General features: G+C 40.0%; 1 protein-coding gene across 4 annotated transcripts in view; it reads left to right on the forward strand.

The window, feature by feature from the left end:
- Positions 1–20,485, forward strand: part of LOC149140189 (serine/threonine-protein kinase EDR1-like) — a 499,775-nt gene that overhangs the window by 116,766 nt on the left and 362,524 nt on the right. For all 4 annotated transcript variants that reach the window (XM_089447023.1, XM_089447024.1, XM_089447025.1 and 1 more), the window contains exon 6: positions 4,694–4,897. In XM_089447023.1, the coding sequence (XP_089303149.1) occupies positions 4,694–4,897 (204 nt within the window). The remainder of the gene's footprint in view (positions 1–4,693; positions 4,898–20,485) is intronic.

The raw sequence follows: 20,485 nt of genomic DNA on the forward strand, positions 1-20,485 counted from the left end.
ACAATAGTGAAGCATAAGTGAACTTTTGACCATACCCATGCTAAAATGTATCAATTTAAAAAGATGCTTGCATAAAAAATGAATTGCTATGAAATAAAATGTAACTTGTGACTTGTAGCAATTAATGTAAATGGCAAGCAAATTGTAGTGAACTTTAGCAAATTAAATGAGATGCATGGTTGTGTTAATTAGCAAATTGAAGCATGCATGTAAGTGAGAAGAGAAGCTAGAATCAACAAATCAAACCAACCACAAGTTCTCTCCCAAAGTGGAGAGATAGGGATGCCAATGGGTAAAACCCACGCTCCCAAAAATCAGAAATTTTATTAATTAAATTACAAGAGGCAAGGGCTCATGAAAGCCTCCTCCAAACTCAAGGAAATCTTTTACAATGAAGCCTTTAGACCATAGACTTTTCCTTGATGAATTACTGCTGCAAATGAGACAAAGGAGGGCCTTGAAATCTGAAATTTCAAAGGGGGTGCTTTAGATACAAAAATTAGATTCAAGAAAAAGAGGAATTTGCACCAAAGCAAGAGAGGCTAAGCCTCCTTAAACCCACGACCAAGAGAGAGAAATGTAGCCCCAAAATGGAACTCGGTCTTACCAAAGAGAGCCTCGAATGCCCACGACCAAGAGAGAGAATTAGTCTTGAATTGAGAGCCCAAGGTCCTGCACACAACTTGTTAATAGTTTCAAATGATAAATCCTACAAGTTGTCACAAGAAACAAGTTAGAGAGGGCTGCAAAACAAACCAAGTGTTAGCTATGAAATTACTCAATAAAATTACAAATGTATGTGTACAATATAATCTACAAAGGCTAAGCTAAAGAGTATGAGTAAACTCTCCTCTTTGCCTAGCCATGATTTAGCTCTAAAATAACAAGATATTAGCAAATGAAGCACAATATTTGAGAAATAAATATTGAATTATGAAGCAAGAGATATGAGACCAAAGCTCAAAAGAAATCCCTGCAAGACAAATTCGAATGATAAGACTTTGGCAATTGACAAATGTGGGTTCTCCTTGAGTACTTTCAAGAGTGGGTTGGTTCGCCCGAGAACTTCCCCTCATGCTTGAAGCTTGATCAAAGAAATATTTTCTACACAAATTCACATGAACATATTAGATCCACATGGGCTTAATCAAATGCAATGAAGAGAAAATTCTAGAGATATATTTGACATCAACTAAAACATTTCTCTATTTAGAGCAAGTAAATAATCCTTATGCTAATGTGAGATAGCTACACATCAGCATAACTTGAAAAGCGTCATGAAAATAATAACATAATGAAACAAGTAGAAATATAAGAGCAAAAATATCAAGAAGTTACCATACACAAGGAGAAGAACACCTCAAATGTAACCCCAAAGTCTGTTATATTAATTTGCAAAAGTGTACAATCTAGTAGAGTATCCTTAAGCACAATAGGTCGTATTCTAGATTACAATATGAGAGCCCAAGGCTTTATTATATAAGAGAGTGGGAGCAAATCCCAATGAAGAGTCCACATGACAAATGGCTATGGAGGAAATCCCAAGGAGAGAAAGTTGAGTTACAAGTGGGGATGAGAGAGCACAAGTGTAGAGCCTCCACCAAATTGAATTCCATATGTGGCAGGAGTAATCCTTACCAAGCATATCAAATTCTCCAAGTGTGCAATGAGAGGGAGTTATCTCCCCATCCCACTAGCCATGTAGTGCCACCTCAAATGATGATCCCAATATGCCCAACGTATATCCTCCTCATGAACTCTGTGGGGCCTCCAAGAGCAACTCGAATTCCCAAGTGTAGAACAAGCGCAGCTAAGGTGAGCCAAGCCTCCGCAAAATCATGCATCAAATATTCCTCTGTGTGCAGTAACTCTTCCAAAAGTTCGATTTTCCACATAAGTAACTTCTCAATTAAATGCCAGAAATTCAATTTTCTTGTGGGAGTGGTGCACTCATGATGTAATGTGCTCAATCATCCTCCACATGTCCCTTGACTCAACTCTTTGACTTGGGATAATTTCCAAGTCATTTCCATGTCATTTTGTCACATGGAGCAATTTATTTCTCTCCATTTAATTTATTTCTGGTTTAATTTATTGCCACTTTTTCCACTAAACTTAGGAAAAGTGGGTTTTGAGGGTCTAGAACACATTTTTAACCCCTCAAAGTGTGTCATAGTAGAAAGTTGAGAGTGAGGCGCAATTTTTATTATTCATACCCCATACAACTTCTCTAGACAACACTTATTACGCATCATATACAAATTTTATTACAATTTGATCATAGGCACTGGGAGTCGGGACGCACCCAAGGCCTCATCGTCAAGCCGTACTTAGGCTTTGGGGTATATTTGGAGGAAAAAACTCAATTAATTATTAAGTCCTGGTAGGGAGATGATAATTAACCAAGTAGAAAAAACCTTCCAGAGTAATAATCACTTGAAGACAAGGTCCCAAGCTACCTAGGCCTGTTACATGACTCAACACTCCTCATACTAGCATCACTTATTATATTTCCCCGCAGGGCTTGTGGAATCTGGGTACAACAGAAAATGATGATAAGAAGTAGAGTTGAAAAACCCTGGTAATATGACGATGACTGATGGTACAAGCATCCTTTGGTACATCCTTGGGCATGGAGTATTCAGATAATTCTCAGGTGCCACTCCAATTGTCAACAAGTGCAAATCCATTTTCTGTCTCTTTCCCATGCGTAGGTCTGTCTGTTATTGTAAAAGATATCATGAAAGTATCAAAGTTATTGTTTTTTTGTTTGTCCAATATTCGATCCATTAAACTTCTTGTGTATGAGGGATTGTAGGAAATTTAACAATTCTAGAAACCAGAAGTTCCATAGTGATAAATATTAAGATGCCATGAAATGTTGAAATTGGATGACATACATAAGTCAAATTATATGTTGATTTATTAAGTGGTCATAGAGATTCTTGGTTGATGTCAAGAATTGGAAAGACTACGCCAGCAATACTTGATCTAGGAACTGATTTGAGAGTGTGTCAGTCAGATGCAGTTTGGGTAAGTTATATAAATTGCACATAGCAAATATGAGTCTGAGGAGTTTTCCAATTTTCCAGGTAAACCTCATGTAGCAACTCAAGAGAAACTTCTCTACATTTGTGGATGACATCCCTTGTAAGTCCACTGGTGCAGACTAGTGCACCTCACCCAGGGGTTTTGGAACTAGACACCTTCTTGCTCAAAATTGGACAAATGCCCAACAACATTGGCAACAACTGATTGAGCTAGCCCCTTGGGCTATAGTGTGAGGAGTATTCTGTGACTGTGATGTACATTTGGATATATATCTCTGTGAGCTCCGAGAATGAATTTGCAGTCCTGTTGATCATTAGACTACAGCCAGCTTGATTTCAAATATGTGGGATTCAGTATATTGGTTAATATTCGCATTATTTTACTCTAATTAATCTGTCCATTTAATATGTGTATGTGTTGGGCGTTTGTATATTCATAGATATGCTAGATAGATGGATAGATATTGAGGAATTAAAAGGTGAGTTTCACACTTAGAAGGAAAGTTTCTTTATAGTTTGCAAATACATCTACTTTGGCTGACATACATTTGAATTTTTGGACCTGTCATCTGTCTACAATTCTTTTTATAGTGCTGGCAAAGTTCAGGGTTCAAATGCAACTCCATGCTTCTTAGGCACCCATGTTATTACTGTGGCTTGGGAGATCTACACCACTAGTCTATCATGGTAGTGAATGTATGACCTTTTCAATACAGTCTTCAGACTAAAGGACAAGAAAAGAAAACTGCTGTCATATATGTATATGATTCATTTTCCTGATAGTGAGCCTCAATGAGTTCTTTTCTCATTGCAAAATATTTATTACAAAATGTAAAACATAGTATGGTCTCCACTGTCAAAATGAAATATAATTAACGAATGTAATGCATGTATATGGGTTTACAGTGGAAATGAGGTTGCAAATATAAATCCCTATTTCATGATTTATCTGTTGTAGAGTGCACAGTACCTTTATACATGAATACTGAGATGCCAATTTCAGTTAAACTATCCTTAAGTATATCTCAGGTAAATTTGCTAAGATATGGCTACCAGTTTGCTGATATGTTTCATCTTTAGGGCTGGATCCTCCTTTGAGCAGTCGGACAGTTACAAGTGTAGAGGCACTAATATCATGATTTTACACCTGTCTGAATCTTCGGAAGTCATGTGGCCGCATAGTCTTATTGGCTAGCATGATGGCTAGGTTGGCCTTGTGGTTGTTTAATGTTCAATACTGTTCATATGAGGTAATTGAACTTCTCTTAGCCATTTTTTGATTCAGTGTCAAGGAATTGTGCGTTAGAAGTCCCAGATAAGGGACATGAATAAAGATGTAGCCATTCTGTTCAGTACTGCAGATTGGCTTTGCAATAAGGAAACATTCAACATTTTAGTTCAAGGGTATTTGATCCATCTGTTTTGGGTGCACTAAATGGTTCCGAGCAGGATATGGTTCCTATTAGAGTTGATCCCTTGATAACTGGGTATAAATAGTTGATCCTTTAGTGCTTGAGCTCTTTCATGGTTTTTGATTCTACTTATTGTATATGCATTTTGTATGCTGGATTAATTATTTATCTAGTATGTGTAGTTACATTTTCAATATTTAAGGGTTTACATGTTTTGAATTTACTGTGCAGGATGCAAAATTGAGGGCACGGTTTTCTGCAATTCCAACTCCAAATGAGTTGTCTGCGTTAGGCCCTGAAAGTGTTAGAGCAGATGCAATTCTTGTAGATGCCGAGAAGGATAAGAGAGTAGCAAAATTGAAGCAATTTACAATCGCATTAGTGAAGGGTTTGAGTTCAAATCCGGCATCAATGATTAAGAAAATCGCTGAAGTGGTGAGATACTACATTTGTAGGTTCTCGAGTATTGTTTTCTTACTTTTGAAAGGTAGATGTTATCAGGGAGCATGTTTATCCTCCATGGAAAATTTTATATCTTTCAATTTGATTCTTTGTAATTGTTGTATTTCCATCTACAATTTGATTTCTCTCTTTTTTTGTGTATTTACGACAATTTATTGCTTTTCAATTGTTTCAACAACATTTTGATGCCCCTTTCTTAGTGGGGCATGGTCTAGTGATCAGGCTGAGAGCTTACCATGATGATGACTAGGATCAAACCTTGATGAGCTTGCTCCCTGGTGTTAGATGTACCTATGATAATGTAGGGGAAACAGGTAAGGCTAGATTGAAGTCTTGGGTTAATTTTGGTGGCATAAATGCCCCTTGGATGCAACTGTACTTAGCTCCGCCTTTGTTATTGATGGAAATGCTTTGATATCTGCATCTTTTGATTACTATGTTGAATTTCCATGACCTTGGGTCTAGGTTAGAGTCTTAAGATCACTGACGCTACCAAACCAAGAATCTCAACCATAAACTACTTTGCACAACGGAAATATAAAGTAGTAAATCACATATGCACGATATACACAGTTTTAAACAAAATTGTACAATATTGTACAATCCCAATCTTCGTTATGTTAAACTAAATTATGAATAATACAATAGTCTATGGTATACAAGATACAATGATAAACGTCACTGCAGCTTCTATGTTGTATCTTGTCCTTCCGTATCGCTCACTAGCAGTGCCTTAGTCCATCAAGGCATCTACACATCGAGACTCCAAGAGGGCTGCCTCCTATCACTGCTGCAAGTCATGTTTGCTACAATGAACACAGGCTCATCAACTGCTCTCTGGGTAGGCCTAATTCCTGAGCTCCAATTTTCCAATCTAGCAGTCACTTTAGTCCATCAAATTGCTGCTCTTCACGCTGCAAACTTCACCAAATCACGCACCAACAACGTCCTTCTTGTCTGCTGCTCTAGGGCTACTTATGGGTAGCCAACTCGCTACCCTCCAATCAGCTCTATGACACCGAATCAACTCAATGTCGATTCTGCTCCTAAGATGACACTTCACCACCACGGAATGTCATCCACATGGCACCAACAAACTGCTCAACAAACTGATCCAAACAAGGTCAAGCTTTGACCCAATGCATCTCTCCAAAACACTGTTGTTCACCTCGCTTGACTATTGCACTCTGCAATTCTGGTTAGCGCACAATATGCAATCCTCAACCTCCACGCTGTCAGCAATCTACACACTTCTAGGGCTGTGTTTCACCTAGAAAAGACCCTCTGAGTGCCACGCTGTCCCTGTTCTGCCTTGTCCACCTCAAGGCTACTTGGAATAGCCTCAAGTTGTTGGCTATGGCCTTCGGCCTAGCTCAACAACTTGCTGTAACTTCGGTCTCCTCAATAGACCCAAACAACACCCTCAAACAACAACATTATCCTCCTGTTCTCCTCGGCCTACACAACCCTTCAATTTGGCCCTAATCCGCACTTAAGACAACCCTGTTCATACCTTAAAATAGCCCTTCTCCTGCACACTGTCACCTACAGCAAACAAAAAATCCACGCTGCTCTTTTCATGCCTCTTTCACGATGTCTTTAAGTCTCCTTCCCACTGCGGTTTAGCTCCATTTCTATCCTGAAAACGAGCCCAAGAACAACCCTAATCATGTCAAAACAACCTCTCTTTCCCCACGTTGTGCCTACAACAACAAAAAACTTCCACGCTGTTCCCAGGGCTTCTCCACGTTGTCGTTAAGTCTCCTTGCTTCACTGAAATTTCAGAGCTCAGTTGGAGATGTATTGCCACACAACGGATGCCTCAAATAGCCTCAAATCATCCTTAATTTATAGGCTTTTAAGGCCCAACGTCTCATTTGAAGTGACACGTCTATTGGCTCTCTTTTACATCAAGTCGGCCTACTTGACAACGAATAATTAATTTGTCAACTTCAAAAATCAATATCTCTATAACGACAACTCAGATTCGAACGATTTTCATTGCGTTGGAATCGTCTTTCCAAGCACTATCATCCTCATCCATCACATGTCGTAAATCCATCATCGTTTTGTCCCAAATCTCGATGGGTGCCAAAACCCCACACTTGGGTTCCAAGCCCACAAGCTGCCCTTGTGGTGATTTTCCCTCCAAACCCTGAACCTTAGGGCTTGGAGTACCTCCCAAGCTACACAAATCAACACTCCCTCTTAGCGAGGGAGGTACTTCCAAGACTAGGAAGTATCTTGTCATCATCATCACTGCTTGTAACACTTGCCCAACTCTTGGCGCTCACAATCGCAGCAATCCCTGTACGGTGAACTACGCCCTTCTCAGAAGTGTCGCTATCATTGCAGGAAGCAACCTGCTTCTTCTTGTTATCCTGTAACGTCTTCTACTCGTTCCATGATTCCTTCTTGGCAGTTGTAGGAGCTCCCTTGCTCACCATTGACCACACGCTCTTCTTGGGTTGCAGAGTCTCCCTCTGAATCTGCGAGCTCCCTGTCGAACTAGACTCTCTCTGAGTCTCTGTAATCTGGACCTTCTCGGGAAAGTGTACCTTCTTCTCAGGAACCTGTATCTTCTCCTCTGAAGCCTGCATCTGCACCTGCACCTGCTTTTGCTTCTCTGGAACCTGTACCTACTCCACCTACTTCTTTCCATGATCCATAGGCTTGGTCGTCAACCTGTAGAGACCAAGCTCTCTAACTCCAAGTACAATCCCATCGGACTTAGAGCCTCTGAGCCTGAGTCTTGCATTCCCATCCTGGAACAAGACGTCAAACCCTTTTCTCTCGATCATCGAGACGGAAATCACGCTATATTCGAGTCCTGGTACAAACCTAAGTAACTTGACACGTGGATTCGGGATTCGTCAGATACGGGAATTCGAGTGTCGGATTCGGACACGTTGACTCCCCGGAACATGACACGTTCGGATACGTTATATATTTTTTAATTTTATATATATATATATATATATATATTTTAAAAATTAGATATTTCTTACACAAATTCTCATTCATGATACAAATTCATTGATTTCAAACATATATCTTCATCTAGATGTAAGTTTTACTATTTACAAAGTAAGTAAAATTATAACATGCATAGTACATACAAAATTCAAATACAATTGTAATTTGTGACATGTCACATAAATGATAAATCATAAATTCTAAATTCATAAATGATAAATCATGATTCATAATACGTATTCAATTCATCAATGATCCAATAGGAGAAAGACAAGATAGTAAGATAAAGACACTGACAGCTGTAGTTTTCTCATTAAGTCATCAAAATCAAAATGTGTTACATAGGTAGTGCAATGCCAATCGCAAATAGAAATAGAAAATACAAAACAACTACAAGTATACAAGCCTCAAGGCAGTAGGTAGCTCAGGACTCAGGAGTCATCAATCCTCATAGTCATCATCAAAATTAGCATCACTGTCCTCATCATTATGGTCACCATTGCTCTCCTCTGCTGCGTCTTCCTCCCCTGTATCCAAAGTCGCCTCTACATCTGTTGGTGTGGAGGATGACCCCTCTACAGTATCACCATCATCAAATCTAACAGTCTCTAGCACTGGATCATTGAGATCCATTTTGGCCAATGCCAACTGAATACTGCTGTCTAGACCCATATCATCAGGGAAGACATCCCACATCTTTGTCTTTCCCTTCAACCACTCTTCCCTCTGTCTGTAAATAAGACGAAGGTTGGTGTGCACCTACACCATTGTCTTTGCCCTGGACTGCTCAAGCCTGCTCTTCTTAACACTATACAAATTCACATATGTGCTCCAATTCCTCTCGCGACAAGAGGATGAAGTCACTTGAGAGAGGAGCCTCATGGCTAACTGTTGTAGAAGAGGGCTTGTTGCCCCATGATTTTCCCACCAAGAATATGGCTTCTTAGCCTCCCTGTCTCTAATCACATCATATCCTGCAAATCGACCAATGCTAGTGGAAAACTCTGCAAAGGCATCCTCCACCTCATCAAGGAATGCTCTATCCTGAAAAACCCGCCTGAATGCATCTTTCCTCCCTTGTGAGATTTCACCATCTATGTGAGTAGGGAATCTGCGGGAAGGTCCACCATTCAACCATGAGTGAGCCAAGCAATGTAAAGGTGTGCAATTCTTGTCCCATCTGCTGACAAGAATATCCTGTATAATACCACATAAGGCCTCTGGTGATGTCTCATACTCGAGGCACTCTATAAAATAAGGCTCCTCCCAAACTCAATCATGGAATCCCATCCCTCATAAACCTCTTCTAGGATGGGTTTGTCTATATTCGCAAATCGAAGCAAAGAAATGATAGGGTCGATGATCTGAATAAGTAGATCTACCCTCTCCCACCAAGCATCATCTAGCACTGTGTCCTTCACTCTTTTAGAGGCTACTTGATCTGTCTTTCTCCAAGAAGACGAAAAATCTTATATAACCATGGCCCCAAGAGCGGTCTTGACCTCCCTCAACCTCTTCAACATGATGAATGAAGAGGCAAACCGTGTATCCGCAATCTTCAACAATGATAGATTGTTGTAGTCCTTGTAGATAGTGAGGGCATTTGTATGATTTTGTACAAAGTTACGGATATGCTGTGCATCGTCAATAATGTTACCAATCCAAAGCACATCAGAAGCAATGGATTTCAGTGCTAAGTTCAATGAATGGACAATGAAAGGTGTCCAAAACACTTGTGGATATTTAGCTTCCACAATCATGCCAACAACCTTGCAAACAGGTGCATTATCTGTAATGATTTGCACACAAGAATCAACACCTACATCTTCAATAACTTTAATAAACAACTCACCCATATATTGTGCATCCTTGTATTCTCCAAGTGTATCCACTGCTTTCAAGAAAACTGGACCATTCAAGGAAGACACCATGAAGTTGATGAGTGGGTGTCATGCTGGATCTGTCCATCCATCAAAAACAATGCTAACCCCAGATGTTGGCCATGATGCTTTAATAGGCTCAAGCATTTTTTGCACCTCTTTTTTTGCCTTCGTCAACAATGTGGTTCTAAGCTTCTCTGAACCAGGAGGCACATACCATGATGGATCCCCTTGAGTTAGAGCTCGGCACATCTCAATAAATAGAGGTGAGCGTGCAACATTAAAGGATATGAAGTTTTGATAGAAAAAAAAGGCAATGGTGAGATCAAGCTCTTCCTGTTTCTCCTTTTGAAAAATCTTGTCCATTGGACCAAGTGAAATTGCCTTTCTTTTTGCTGCTTGTCCCCCACTAGAACTCTCAAATGGGAATTTGTTGCTTCCTTTCCTCAAAAATAGAAGGGGTCCATCATTCTTGGTTTTTTTGATTTTGAAGCCACATTTGCCATACCAACATTGAACTCTCTTTCCATTTCTTTCCTCTTGTGTAAAGGAACTTTTGTACAAGCTCCAACTTCACAACCTGGTAAAGCCAAAAAATGGCCTTTCATACGAAAATATGTGCTTGTGAAAGTACTGTGGCAAAAGTTGAATCTCCAATTCACATTGCCTCCTCCCTTCACTCTGCTGCTTGGCCTTCCTCTCTTGTGACATATTTCTGCAAGGGATATTTGATATTTCTCAATGTTACCTTTATAGGAGGAAGCCTTCCCTCAACATTACTTGCAATAGAGGGAATACTTGCAACAGACTCTGATGAAATTGGGGGAGGAGGGGCATCTCCAATGGGGATATTCCTCCCCTTCCTTTGCCCCTTACCTGCTGCCCTTGATTGAGCCATGAATACTGTAAAAAAATAAACGAAAAATGCACAAATTTGTGAAAGAAATGCATATGCAAACTGTTTTAATACAAATGCAAAGAAATAGAGAGGAAATGCACTTAGTTGTTGATTGAATCTCCTTGAAAACGCTCCCACACCCTTTGCTCCTTGCTCCATACTCCTCACAGCAAACGCACAACCACCTATTGCAAAAGAGATGAGTGAAAATGATGAAAAGAACAAGAATTTTCGCCTTTTTATGGCTGCGCGGGTCCCTTTTTTCCGGATTTGTGTCCGGAAATCGGGGCACGATGTGTCCGATTGGGACACGATGTGTCTGATTGGGACACGATCTGGATTCGATCATGTCCCAGTCGAACACGACATGTCCCGATTTCCGGACACGAATTGGCATGAATCGTGTTCGATTCGTCGGATTCGGGACACGTCGACCTGTTTGAACGAATTTGGTTTCAGAGGTACAAACAATATATCCTAGACCCGCATGATACGTCCTGTCTCCATCTTGAATGGCACAATGCCCGATCCTCGGATCTCCAACTGACTCTTGTCGCCCAACACCATGTGCAATTTCGAGTCCCATCCAGCTAGAGTCTCAAAAACCTCCTGTGACCATGTCATATGCTTCGTCGCACCACTGTCCACGTACCATCCATCCTCCGTGATAGTTCTTTGCGAGAAATGAGAAATCATAGCAAATTCCTCCTCTTCTAATCTCCTGGAGAGATCATCCATCTTTGTGGAAGTGGCAACACCAACAACTTGCTTTCCTTTCTTCTTCTCATCATTTCCCTTCTTCTTCATCGGACATCTTGACGAAAAATGACCCATCTTGCTACAATTGAAACAATTGACCTTACTCAAGTCCTTCTTTTGCTTAGCCTTCATTCATGATGCGAGTGCCATGCCATCATCTGAAGGTTTTTGCTTTCACTGAAGATCCTCGTCTCACAACTCTTCTTGTATGAAGTCATCCCACAATCTATCCCAGTCTGGTAGCCTCTCCCTAGCAATGATTCCTTTGATCAAGGGCTTCCATTCGTCGGTGAACCCTTTCAAGGCAATCCTTACCATATCTCCATCAGAGACAGTCACACCGATGGCAGCAAGCTCATCTTTGACCCGAGACAATCTCATCAGATACGAGGTCACGCTTTCACCCTTTAACATCTTGGTGGACTTCAACTTATCCTCCAATACCAATACTCGGTTCTCGTTCTCATTCTGGAACAAATTTTGAAGAGACACCCACATCTCATGTGTAGTGTTCTTCTCGGACAAATGAGGTATTAGGGCATCCCTCACACCATCTAGGGTGACCAGTCTCGCCCTCACATCCAAATCTTCCCATATTTCCAGCTCCTTAGGGTCGGTTGAGTTCTTGATCTCTTTCTCGGCAAAATCCCAGATCCTGTTGACCTGTAAGATCAACTTGATTCTTTCCTTCCATGGACTATAGTTGGACAACCCCTGTAACCTGTCCTCATATCAGATACCTGCCTGCAAGTTTGACATTGTAGTGAACCCTTCACTAACAATGTGACCAACTCCCTCTCACGCTATACTTCGTTGCGCACAAATTTGATTTACTTACTTCCAAAGTAGCTCAGACATGCTCTGATTCCATGTTTGAATTTCCACGACCTTGGGTCTAGATTAGAGTCTTAAAATCACTGACGCTACCAAACCAAGAATCTCAACCATAAACTACTTTGCACATCGAAAATATAAAGCAGTAAATCACATATGCATGATATACACAATTTTAAACAAAATTGTATAATATTGTACAATCCCAATCTTCATCATATTAAACCAAATTCTAAATAATACAACAGTCTATGGTATACAAGATACAATAAATAACATCTATGCAGCTTCTATGTTGTATCTTGTCCTGCCGGTCCTTCGCTTTTGTACTGCCCACTAGTAGTGCCTTAGTCCATCAAGGCATCTACACATCGAGACTCCAAGAATTCCTCCTTCGAATCTCGGAAAACTGGAGGAATACTGATGAACGAAAAGCCTAAAAAATATTCATTGCTTCAACTGTTGCTGAAACACTCGCTAGTATTCAGCCCAATTACAATGATCATTGATCTCCAATGTTGCTCGTCCATTTCCTTTGTAATATTTCGTTGAGAAATCAACGACCAAGATCTAGATCTGAAATGATCTAATTAATGGCTCAAATCACTTAGACACTTTTCTAGAAGTCCCTAAAGGAGAATCGACCATGTCTCAATTATTACTAATTAATTAATCTATTTCCCTAAGTTTTAACTGATTAATTAATTTAATTAAGAGATTTCCATTAATAACTTGGGCTTGGAGATATTTTCAGCTCTTATGTTCCTAGCCTCACTAACAACACTTGAGGCTAGAACACCTGTCTAAGCTACATCAACCAACACTCCCTCTTAGTGGGGAAGGTGTTCTATGTTGTACCCCATCGGGCTCCGTGCTCAAATTTGGAACACTTGTTATTTTGAGTACCCGATGGCCTATTCCACTATGCCACTACTCTCTTGGATTGTTGTTGCAAGCGATGAGTGCAAACTCATCCTCTATCTGTCCAGAAAGCTCATCTGTGACTGCCATTGTCTCCTTCTTAACCTTCCTGCCACCTTTCTTCTTTTGCGGGCAATTGTTGTGGTAATGGCCAAACTCGTGACAACCATAGCACTTGATCTTCGACATATACTTCTTTCCCCCCTTGGAGTTGGACCCTTTATTGGATCCCTTCTTCGCTTTGCCCTTTCTCACAAGAGCAACATTCTCTCTGTCATCTTCTTTCTGTTCGAAATTACTGTTAGTACTAGTGTTTCCTTTCACAAGGCTCAATCTAAGCTCCTCTCGTGTGAAGTCGTTCCACAAGCGGTCCTAAGTAGGAAAATTAGATCTTATACTAACCACTTGCGTGAAAACATCACATTGCTTTAGCAACCCATTCAGGGCTGTTCTCACAAGCTCTTCATCATCGACCTTCTCTCCAATGGATGCTAGCTCATCTTTGACTGCCTGATGCAAGTGAGATAATTGACAACATTCTCTCCCTTATTTTGTCTGGTGCTTTTCAGTGGCTCTCTTAGGACCATTTTTTGATTCATATTTTTATCCAGGAAAAGCTTGTTGATGGCATCCCACATATTCTTGACCATATTTTCTTCCGCCAAACATGGAACAATGTGGCCCTTGACCCCGTCTAGAATAATATGCTCGACCTTGGCATCATCTTTTCGGTAGTCATGCAACATGATATGATCTGTTGGTACAACAATATGTGTTGTAGCAAACTCCTTTAGCCCATGCTCTTCCAAAATAAGAAGGCACCAGATTTTCCAAACATCAAAGTTAGATGCACCATCCAACCAATCTTGGTCCCTCAATCTTGATGAAGCCATTACTGAAGCCCTCGAGAGAAAATAAAAAATAAATATATTTTCTACTAGCTAACAAATGTACCTGGAAAACCTCATGGTCTCCCTCTACAAGTGATCTTAGCGTCTTTGAGAATTTTCAGCTTTCCTGGAAAAGAATACGACCTACTTGTGTGGCCTTTGACTAGAAAACTGGCCTCACGACCTTGCCTTTGGAAGTCGCAGCCTCCTCAAAAAGACTCAGGTTCAACCTCTCAACCCTCCTAGGGTATTTTGGCCCGCAACACCCCACACATGCGGCCAGATTTGGGTAACATGACCCTTCGAAAACCCTCATGGCCTAGCTGAAAAGTCGGCCTCTCAACATAAAATAACACTGGTAAAATTCCTCTGATTAAATCTGGAACAAACTAAAGAAATCAATCTGGGTATTAAACCCTTAGCTTCCTCTTCCAAACCCCTGTGTTGATCTACTCTGGGAAACCTCGACGGTTCAAATCTGCGTTGATACCATGTGAAAAATCGATAAAATTATTGTTTATTGCAATGAACTGGTAACTATCCATTGTATTTAATTCTAAGAAAAAATATTTTATTGCAAACACTAAATAAAAACAAGATTGCAATATTCACCAAAAATAAACTGCACAAACTCTAATAGAAAACCATTCACAGAATGCACACAATATTTTTGGACAAAACATCCCTGGAAAAACCTCGAAGGGAAAATCAGTTCTTCAGATTTGAGGGTTTTATTAATCTTCAACATATTTTGCAATTGATAAATATTACAATACTGTTTGCCAAATCTCGACAAATATTTCTTCACCTTCAGAAGTTGATCTAACCCTTGAAAGGTTCATGGCCTCCCTCTGCAACGTGACACGACCTCACACTTGAAAATACGTCCCGGACGACCTCACCATGCGGCTCTTGGACCCTCTGATGCTCACGGCCTTGATGGAATCAACCTCCCGACTCTTCTGGCAATTTGTATAACCCTCCTGGAAATTTTACGACCTCCTATTGGCAAATATGACCTCCACAAAGAATCTTGGCCTCTCTTAGAGAAAACAAAACCCTCCCGGAATCCTCACGACCTCAATAACTCGGCCTACTTGTAGAAAATTTGTGGAAGAATTCCTCCTTTGGATCTCAGAAAACTAGAAGAATATTGATGAATGAAAACCTTGGAAAATTTTCATTGCTTCAATTGCTGCTAAAACCCTCGCTGGTGTCAACCCAAATCAGAATGATAATTGATCTCCAAGGCTGCCCATCGATTTCCTTTATAATCTCTCAGTGGGAGATCAACATCCAAGATCTAGATCTGAGATGTTTTAATCGATGGCTAAGATCACTTAAAAACTTTTCTAGAAGTCTCTAAAGGAAAATCGACCATCTCTCGATATTTGCTAATTAATTAATCTATTTTCCTAAGTTAAAACTTAGGAAAATAATTAAAACTAATTAATTAATTTCATTAAGACATTTCTATTCAAAAGAATAACTTGGGCTTGGAGATATTTTCTGCTCTTGTGTTCCTAGTCTCACTAACAACACCTTAGGCTAGAACACCTGTCCGAGCTACATCAACCAACAATCTTGAGGGCGTCAACATAACTTCTTTATGTAGTAGCTCTTTCAAACTCATCTTGATTTGTTCCCTTGATTCCACTGTGGTTGGGGCTTTGAAAAATATTAGCATGACCTTCAGGATTTTCCTCAATTTATTTTTTGGTGACTTAATGCTTGCATCTTCTTTGTATGAAATCTCATCCACATATCCAAGACCTGTTTTCTGGTATGGTGATGTTTGGTTGCTGAGAATATCATCCAACATTTTAGAATTTTATAAGTTCTTGTTGAGCTTATCTACTTCATTCCTTAATGACACAATTTTTGCTTCAAGTTTCTCAGAATTTTATTCTTTTTTCTTTCAGATGGATATTTATCACTTCTTCTATTCTCTTAGCTTCTTCTAGCTGAATTTTCAAGGAGATGAATTCTTCAAGTTTTTGCTCTTGCTCTTTCAGTTTTTGATCAACTTCTGCTTCTAACTTCTCATAATCCTCAACCTTTTCCTTCAACTGACTTGACAATATTTCTTATCTCTTCTCTGCTTTGTTCGCTTGACATCTCAGGAGGACAACTTTTGTTTCATCAATGTTATGTCTCTTTTCTTCAAGTATTTGCAACTACTCTTTAAACATTATATTTTCTTATCGGCGCCTGACTATTTGTTCTTGAGCAACCACAAATTGTGCTTCACAATCAATGGTTTAACCTTTTGGATCTGATTGACTCTTTTGATTGCCTTCATCTTCTTTTGGAGGCACCAACTTACAACTTTTGTAGGCACCAACCTATAGAAGACTTCAATCCCCTAATTGAGCACTAACTCAACAAATACATAGGCACTAACCTATAGGAGACCCAATCCCCTAGCTGAGCACCAACTCATCAGATTAATATGCACCAACCTACTTCTTCAGATTGTTCCTTGGACCTGCCAACAACGATTCTTATTTTCCTTTTTTCGATTCCCTGCCTCGGTCAACCTGTACAACAAGCTTCAAGCTGCTGCTTAATTGCTCCACAATATTGTTCTTCCACTATGCTAGTCACACATTGATCTTCCACTATGTTGGTCTTCCTCTTCCAAGTTTCACACTCTTCAATCTTCGATTATAGTTGGCTGCCCAATATACTTTTAAACTGCTATTCCTTGTGATTGGTGTCCATTCTCGTACCACATGGATAACTTCACCACTATTTGTTATGTTTTGATACCATTGTCACAGTGCCACAATACTCACTTGCTCTTTTTCAACTTTAGGCATCTCAACAATCACCTAAGCTTTGATTTTGGTTTGACTTTTCCCAACAATTTTGTGTGTTTTTGGCTTGCGACCCCAATTCTACAATACTTGGTCCAACATATAGCCTATCACAGTGCATGGAGGTCTAAATCATCATCATTCACAATTGTCACTTCTCTTTAAACATACGTACAACCTTGTGGTCTAAATGGACTATGACTCGACCTCGACAAAGGCTCTTAGGTGGCACTATTCATCTCAATAGGGTTTGGCCTCATCACTAATTCAGACTCGAAACAACATAGGACTTTGGCCTGCAATAGGACTCAACCTCCTCAAGAGATTTGGGGCCTTTTTTAAGCTTGTGGCCAATATCCAAAAATAGTAAAAAAGTTATCCAAAACAGTGGCAAAGGGGTCTCCTACAACTCGGATAGGGGAAACTCCTTCTCCAAAGCTAGCTAGAGTAGAACAATGAATTCAACCTATGGCCTATTGCTTGACCTCCTTTGTAATCCTTCCTTGGTAGCTTGACATCCTCCCTGTGGGTCAGTGTACTCGCTGCTCGTCAAACTCGGCCCTCTTCTATGTGTTGTTTAGACGTGATTCATCTCACCAACATCGAGTTCCTTGTATCAAATGAGCCACATGAGTGGCATATTTTGTTATATACCTAGGGGGGATAATATGGGGTACCAAGGGTGGTACCCAAGGTAATAATGTAATAATGGGATGGGCCATAGTAATAAATAAGGTGGTTAACCCATGGTATTGTATGTATGAGGCCTATATAGAGGCTAGAGACTCCACATGGAGGATAGGAAGATGAAGAGAAGTATTATTGTATGAACAGGCATATGGCTTGTGGAGTGTTCTCCTTCCTTAAGGAGTGAATGTATGGTGTTGCCCTACCTTAAGGGTTTGATAATAAAGAAGCATTTATCTATATTTGATCTTGTTATTCTTGGGTTTATTTCTATTCTCATATATTTTTGGATCAGAGCTACAACAATTGGTATCGGAGCACTTTCTTGGGCAAACCGTGGAGAATTTTTTTTATTTTTTGCAGGGATTTTTGGGTGGCGAAATTGCAGATCAGATCTGTACGTTTTGGTGCCATATCTGCAGAATCTAATTACAGATCTGTATTCCTTGTGAAAAAATACCCAAATTCAAAAAAAAAATCAGTTGAATCGGAGTCCGGATGAAGGAGATATCGCTGATTTAAAAATCAGTGGGGTTGCAGACAATTTTCAGGACAGCGAGTTTGCGGCGCAGATCTAGAAGTCCTGGTGCCATATCTGCAAAATCTAATTGTAGATCTGGAATCTTTGTGAAAAAACACATGATTTCAAAAAAAAAATCAGTCGAATCGGAGTCCGGATGAGGGAGATATCGCTGATTTAAAATCAGCTCTTTTTGCAGAAATTTTGGGTGACGCCGGGAGAGTAGCAGCGCAGATCTGAAATTCTAGTGTCTGAATCAGGATTTCTATCACATGGGCAGATGCAAAATGGTTGTTCCGTTTCTAAAAACAGGTTATAATAGAGATTCTGAGCAATATTGACGGATCTGTGACCATTTCAATTTTTCGCCAATATTTTTGTGATGGCGGGCCTAGATCGCTTTGAACAGGAAGACTCTTTTTTGGGTCGTCTCACTAAGCTCCGACAGACTGGTACAGTGGAGGAATATATTACCGCTTTTAAAGCCTTAGCCTTCCGCACTAGGGGTCTCACAGATACATTCTTCAAGGACTGTTTTATCTTCGGTCTTAAAGAAGCCATCAAAGCTCAAGTTCTATTTCACCCCCCTTCCACGTGGACGGAGGCTTGCCAGTTAGCTCGTCAGGTCACATTGCCTAGCAAAGATTTTATTTTTACAGAAAAGAAGGATACTATGGAACCTAAAGGGGTACTTCCTACTGGTATATCCTTATTGCAGATTCATGGATTGATTCAGAAAGAGAAGATCATTGTTTCTATCAATCCTAGTTGTAAACATAATTTTATTAGTGTTAATTTGGCAAAAAAATTGCAAGTCCCAGCAAAACAAATTGAACATACACAGGTTGATGATAAGGATGTTCAAATCTATAAGGATTTGAAGCTTTCTATGGATAAGTATGTGCTTCATGGTGATTTTTATGTTTCAGATATGGATAATATGGATCTTGTTTTGGGATATCCTTGGATGGAATCTGCGGGTACAATCAATATTAATGTGCAGAAGAAATTCCTGAAGCTATGGTATAAAAAGAAGAAAATTACATTACAGGATATTTCCATTAATAAGCAGGTAGAATCCAAGGAGGTTGACGCAGAAGATGTTCCAGGGACTGACATATCAGATGATGAGCAGTTGATGGTCGATAATCAAACACAAACAGAGGCTGAAGCAGAACAGGTTACTGGTACTGACACATCTGATGAGGGTTCAGTGGTTGACGTCATATTGGAAAAGAAGACACCACAACAGGCACCACAGCAGGGTGAATTAAAGAAAAAGACATCGTGGGTTAAAACTTCAACATATCATCACCCACATCACCCCGCAAGACAACCATCAAGATGGAAACCAAGTAGTCACATGACGGATAGCGAGGAGAGAAGATCCACCCACTACACATCAACACAGAAGAGCTGCCATGGTCAACTTCCATCTCAAGCGAGCGAGGCACCAGCGAGATCGACGATTCACCTTTCTCTTGGATGGCTAGATGCACGTGCATGGTACCAGTGGACTACTCTTTTGAGTAGATCTTATTATTTGTGTTCTTCCCATGTTTTGGGGACGAAACATGCTTAGGGGGGTGGAATGTTATATACCTAGGGGGGACAATATGGGGTACCAAGGGTGGTACCCAAGGTAATAATGTAATAATGGGATGGGCCATAGTAATAAATAAGGTGGTTAACCCATGTCATGTAAGGGACCACAAGTAGTTAATAATAATGTAATGTGCCCATGGTATTAGTTGATGGTATGAGGGAACCATGGTAATGACCCATGGTATTGTATGTATGAGGCCTATATAGAGGCTAGAGACTCCACATGGAGGATAGGAAGATGAAGAGAAGTATTATTGTATGAATAGGCATATGGCTTGTGGAGTGTTTCGCTTCCTTAAGGAGTGAATGTATGGTGTTGCCCTACCTTAAGGTTTTGATAATAAAGAAGCATTTATCTATATTTGATCTTGTTATTCTTGGGTTTATTTCTATTCTCATATATTTTTGGATCAGAGCTACAACAATTGGTATCAGAGCTACAACATATTTATATGAGTGTTTGATGCCATCTTTTTTGCGGGCCGACCTGCGCACTGGCTGGACCGACTTGAGGAAAGGAAGGGTAATTAAATATATTTAACTGAATACATTCAAAAAATCATCTCCTTAACCAAGATGAGTTAGAGGGCATGCTGCGACATATTGTCAGAAAGGTCTTGAAATATGCTATTTGACTATGTAATTTTCTCCTTCATTTGGACAACCTTTGACATTGATAACAAGCATTTTCAACAATCTCCCCCTTTGTTATTAATGTCAATATTTTGACATCTTTTGTTCGCTGCTTCCCTTGTTTGCATTCTCTTGATAC

The sequence above is a fragment of the Pinus tabuliformis genome, chromosome X (genome assembly GCF_031772625.1).
Source record: "Pinus tabuliformis cultivar Carrire ecotype Pingquan chromosome X, CPIR1, whole genome shotgun sequence".
Lineage (NCBI taxonomy): Eukaryota > Viridiplantae > Streptophyta > Pinopsida > Pinales > Pinaceae > Pinus > Pinus tabuliformis.